Genomic DNA, 5,188 nt, shown 5'->3' with positions numbered 1-5,188 from the left:
ATATATTATTTTCACTCTTACAATATTAATAATGATAATTCTAATATAATATTAATAATATTGGAATATGATAAACACTAATACTAACTACAACATGGCTAGTAAAGAAAATAATTATTTTAATAATCATTCATTGTAATCAATTAATTTTGTTAACATCATTATGAATTTTAATGATAACATTATTTTGTGTTAGTATGAACCATATATATACTCACTACAAATCTATATTGTTAATTCCATCCCCCACGATAACCGTATCAATATGGACCATTTATTCACTGTTTCGTATCACTACTATCATGAATTTATTTCACACAATTTAAACTAATGTCAAAGTAGAACATTAATCACTTTATAAGAGACTGATTAGCTAAATTTGAACATGCATTCTGCTTTCGATACCAACCAAATTAGAGGAGCACAAAATAATATTGTGCATATTCTTATAAAGATGGGTGTTATAATATCAGAATTTTAAAGTCACAATACAATATATAAACAAATACAAAGCCTTTGCACAATTAATGGAGTAATAAGGGGAAGGAGGAGGATCTCAATCATAAGATTTTTTCCATTCCTCAACAAGATCTGAAGTATCCGCAGTATCCCATCCACTATGATGTATTTCTTTTTCTTTTCCCTTTGATTCAATTTTTAATTTTTTTATAATAGATTCAGAATCATAAGAATCCTTTTTCCTTTTGCTAATATTTTCTTTATCAATAATACAAGAGAATTGTGCAAGCAGAAGCATGTGATCTGAAGGCCATACACTAGAAGGAATATATTTGTCCTCCGCCTGAGACACAGTATCCCAATCCACAACCTCCAATAATTTTTCCACCTCTAAATTGTTGTGGGTATAAAATATATAATCTAAAGTCTCCTGAAAATCAGATACATAATGAGTAAACACGGGCTCTTTGGTTTGCGGATTCATCCAACGCTTCATCACATCATCATTTTCATCACCACAATCTGAAACTCCTTGCTCAAAATAAGCAGAATAAGCACTGGACAATTCAATATATCTCCTCTTTAACTTGTTTGCATCAAACCTATACTTTGTACCAGCCTCAAGATGTTTGTGATTCTGATCAATTTCATTGCCCACCAGTAAACAGTGGGCTGCGCTTCTGGGAAAAGAATTGAAGTCACCACAGATCACCATGGGCATATCATCATTCCCTTTCTCCATTGAAATTTCTTCTAATTTGTGTAGCAGACAATAAGCTTGCCACATCTTCACATCTGGTAGATCTTTATTAGCCAACACATGGGTATTGGCCACACAAATCAGATTCGAATCAAAACTCAACAAAAGAATCAAAGCTATGTTATTAGCGCGGAATCGCCTAAGTGTTTTCTGTGTAGGCTTTGAATGAGACTTGGGATGATAAGACTGCGGATCATGTCCCGTTAAATAAAGTTTCTCGCCCACCAAATTGCAGAATTCCTGGTTCCCATACACCACTTCAATTTCCTCCATGCAAGAAAATCTTTCACGTAGCAGAAAGGTGGCGCAGCCTTCTTTAGGGTTCCCTGAAGGTTTTGCCAAATAACGCCCATCATATCCGTGATTTCTGAACTGGTTTAAGAAGTATTTTTTGTAGTGCTCTTCCTCCACTTCCTGCAGACAAATTATATCGGCATTGTATGCAATGATTTCAGAGACCAACTTGTGTTTTCGGTTATTCCATTCCAGTGCAGCCGCTGGGCAGGCTTTGTGTTTCCTGTCCGATTCGTTCCACTTGTCTGCCAGAATGTTGTATGTCAAAACTGTGAATTTTGGTCCTTTGATAGTTTGTTCTGTTTTGAGGCTCACAAGCCTGCGCTGTGGAGGAGGATTTGTAGATGCTGGCTCTGTGTAATTTTCACATTTTCTGCTCTCCAATTCTTGGCTTTCGCTGCTCGATTCTTGGCTCTCGCTGCTGGATTCACTTGCTTCATTGGCTCTGGTTTCTTGCATGGCGGCTTATTCGATAGATTGTAGTACCAGTGGTTTTTCTTTCTGTTTTTGTTTTCAGTGTTGAGCATGTTTTTGGTTTTCTTTGCCTTTCATATGTTTGTGTACATTCACCATCCTTCAAATTAACAGTCACGTCATTCCACTACCATTCATAATGATTTATTGAAGAATTGAAGAAAGATTATAATAATTGAGTTAGATGGCCAATCTTAAATCACACACACTAAGCAACATATTAAGTCTAAGAATGTTAGTCAATTTGGAATGTTAACGCTTTTAAACCTAAAAGTGTATTTTTAGTATGACCACATACATTAAGAAACATATTAAACCTAGAAAATGTTAGTCAATTCTGAATGTGTGACACTTTTAAGTTTAGTTAAGAGTTAAGAGTTTTCCCTAACCAATAATAATGAGTTAAGAGGTTTAGTTGAGGTATCCCTTCCCCTCATCAAAACTATCATAGTACATCAAGGAAGCTAATCTTGATATAGATTCATCTGAAAATATGCTTTAAGAGTTTACCATTCATGCCTCCTTACATGCATTCATGGTGAAGGATATAATTAAAACATTACATGCATCTTCTTGAAAAGATCTCTCAAGATCATCATCATATTCACCTTTTTGTTTATTAATTTTATTCAACTTGCAGTTTCTTCATAAATGATTTATCTCATCATATTCCAATGTTTTACCTTATCCTTTTCACTAGGAGACTTGATCTTCAAAGGAAATCAATGTGTACACTACTATTACCAAAATGTTGGATAAAAATTGAAAAAGTGTAAACGAATCTATGCCCATTCGAAAAATGTAGGACACAAGAATATCCTACTAGACACCTAAAATTGACATGTTATCAATTACTTAATAAGCTAGCCATTTCCTCTATAATTAATTGAATAAATCCCTATTTATTAAATAATACTATTATTTAATTAATAAAGTCAATATTCATCTCTAGTCACCCAATCTTTTTTCTAAACTGAAATAACTTAATCATTTCTTTCCTATTGTCTATAGGTAAATAAATTTAAATATATATTTACCTAATTTCTTTGTCTCCTTTCCAAACATTAAATAAATATCTATTTATTTAATTTGGTATTAAGAAAAATGTAGTACACAAGAATATCCTACTAGTCACCTAAAATTGACATGTGATCAATTACTTAATAACCTAACCATTTCCTCTATAATTGATTGAATGAATTATATGTGCTTATAAATCCCTTTATTTAATCCTTATATATTAATAAATGAAATTTCCATTAACCATTTTAGCATGAGGAAATGATAAACATGCAAAGTGGGAAGAAATTCTCACAGTTCAATATAATCAAACATTTAAAGGATAATATTGTAGAAGCACTAGCATCTACGGTAGAAAGATGACATACAAGGAAAGGGACATGGTATTTAGGTGTCAAAGAGGTTTATTGTAATACATGATGTATGTTTAGCATCAAATATTGTGCCAAATGGTTAAAAATGGCCATTGTCATCAATATTAAGTGAATATGCTAAAATGACAAAATTTGTGGAAAGAATGAGGGAAGTCGCATTTGAAAATAGAACCATGCTGCCAACTAGGATAATTCTAATTTTCTATCTTCTTGAGTTTGCAAAATCTAACAATCATGAAAATTACCAAGTATACAACAAACCCCACACCACCCACTTGTAAAACATGACCAAGAAATAGCTATTTCCACTTTTTTATTAGTTACTAGTAATGAATTCACATGATCTCTATAGTCCACTATCACCATCCACTTTGTCTTAAGAATACTATTGACTATATTTAAATAAATTGAGTCATGACAATGCAAAGTTTTTACCAATTGATGATATAACTCCTTCCCACAATGATAGGGATCTCACCCCTAAGATATTGGTCAGTTTTTATACATAAGGCAAAACAATCCTATACAAGATACCACCAAAATACACTAAATGTGTAGGATACAACCAAAAAATTCCATAAAAAGCTAAGCATAAGAAAAAAAAAAGTTTACCAAACGCTAGCTAGTTGTTACCTCTATTTTTGCACATGTTTAATTTTTCCCATAATTCCCTTTTTCAAGAAAAAACATAATACATTAATGCCATCCTGATGTTGTTTTATCGTAAATCCTTCTTATTTTGGTCTTTATATGCCGAGTGTTCCTTTTAAACCTTCAACTTGAACTTGTGTGGAAGTTCAATAGTTCATTGGTTCAAAGTTCATTCTGTGTGAATGTGTCGAGTCTTTGTTGAAGTAAGTTTAAGTGTGTAGGAGGAATCTCAGTGGTGAGTGAAATTGAACCGATGAACCTTTTATCTCGGTTTGAATGTTCACAAGTTCAAAGCCCATGGTGCAAGCAAAAGTAAAGGTGGGTAATCAATTGAGGGAAATGGTTAAGAAAAGTGACTTGTAATTAATGCAAGTGTCAGATTTATGTCACTTCGACATTAACCCAGCATGAGTGGATTTGATTTTTAAAGCATGGTGATTATGAAGTTGGGTTTTGAGCCATTTATAGATTATAAATAAATTGTTCCGTCATTAAGAAGCTAAAATTAGCAAGTAAGCAATTCAGCGCTAGAGGTAATTAGTTCTATTCTTTAGGTTTAGCAGGGATTCAATTTGCATGAAAGGTGAATTCTGAAATATCCTGTCATCTCTATTATTTCTTGTTGCATAAGGAATCTAGTTGAATTTCCTGCATTTCTTTTAACTGGGTTAATTGCTTCATTTTGTATCTATTTAAATCATCGCCATGAGGCCCGCATGTCCAAAATTAGGGTTGAGCTTTGGTCTCGCATGTTCTTTACCTGAGTTTGGGGATACTTCTTTAGCTCAAGCTATTCCAGAAGATTTTTTAGAAAGAGCTAGTAATCCTACAAGTCCCCCTATGATGGAGAAAATTGTTAATAGCGGTCTTATAGAAGTCGCTGCTTTTTCCATGACCGTGCAATGCCCAAAGTTGGTTCATGAATTTATGAATATATATGATCCAGAGCATAGATATATTAGGTCTACAATTGGGGGTGTACTGTTGAATGAGAATAGGGAGACCATAATGGTTGTAATGAAGATTCCTCCAAAAGAGCCATACATAGACTGGACCATAACTTCTTCCTATACTTTCTTTTCTGAGAAGAAGGCCCAATATAGGAGTGTAATTCCTAGAAACTGGCTTCTAAAATTCCAGAAAGGTGGTTCAAGGT

At 33.3% G+C, this 5,188-nt stretch overlaps 1 protein-coding gene across 1 annotated transcript; it reads right to left on the bottom strand.

The window, feature by feature from the left end:
* Positions 1-556: 556 nt before the first annotated feature.
* Positions 557-1,972, bottom strand: LOC131061474 (carbon catabolite repressor protein 4 homolog 1-like). Its single transcript, XM_057995174.2, has 2 exons — positions 776-1,972; positions 557-643 (listed from the first exon to the last, which is right to left on the bottom strand). The coding sequence occupies exons 1-2, from the start codon at positions 1,970-1,972 to the stop codon at positions 557-559; spliced, it is 1,284 nt and encodes a 427-aa protein (XP_057851157.2).
* Positions 1,973-5,188: the final 3,216 nt, after the last annotated feature.

Source organism: Cryptomeria japonica, chromosome 8 (assembly GCF_030272615.1).
Source record: "Cryptomeria japonica chromosome 8, Sugi_1.0, whole genome shotgun sequence".
Classification (NCBI taxonomy): domain Eukaryota; kingdom Viridiplantae; phylum Streptophyta; class Pinopsida; order Cupressales; family Cupressaceae; genus Cryptomeria; species Cryptomeria japonica.
The sequence above is the reverse complement of the archived record's forward strand: the minus strand, read 5'-3'. Positions and strand labels throughout refer to the sequence as shown.

What these genes read in the sequence shown, in the direction of transcription:
- LOC131061474 (XM_057995174.2), bottom strand. Translation starts at nt 1,972, where the DNA reads ATGCAAGAAACCAGAGCCAATGAAGCAAGTGAATCCAGCAGCGAGAGC. An exon ending in ACAAATATATTCCTTCTAGT is followed by an intron (nt 644 to 775) that starts GTATGGCCTTCA and finishes ATTGAATCAAAG; the next exon opens with GGAAAAGAAAAAGAAATACA.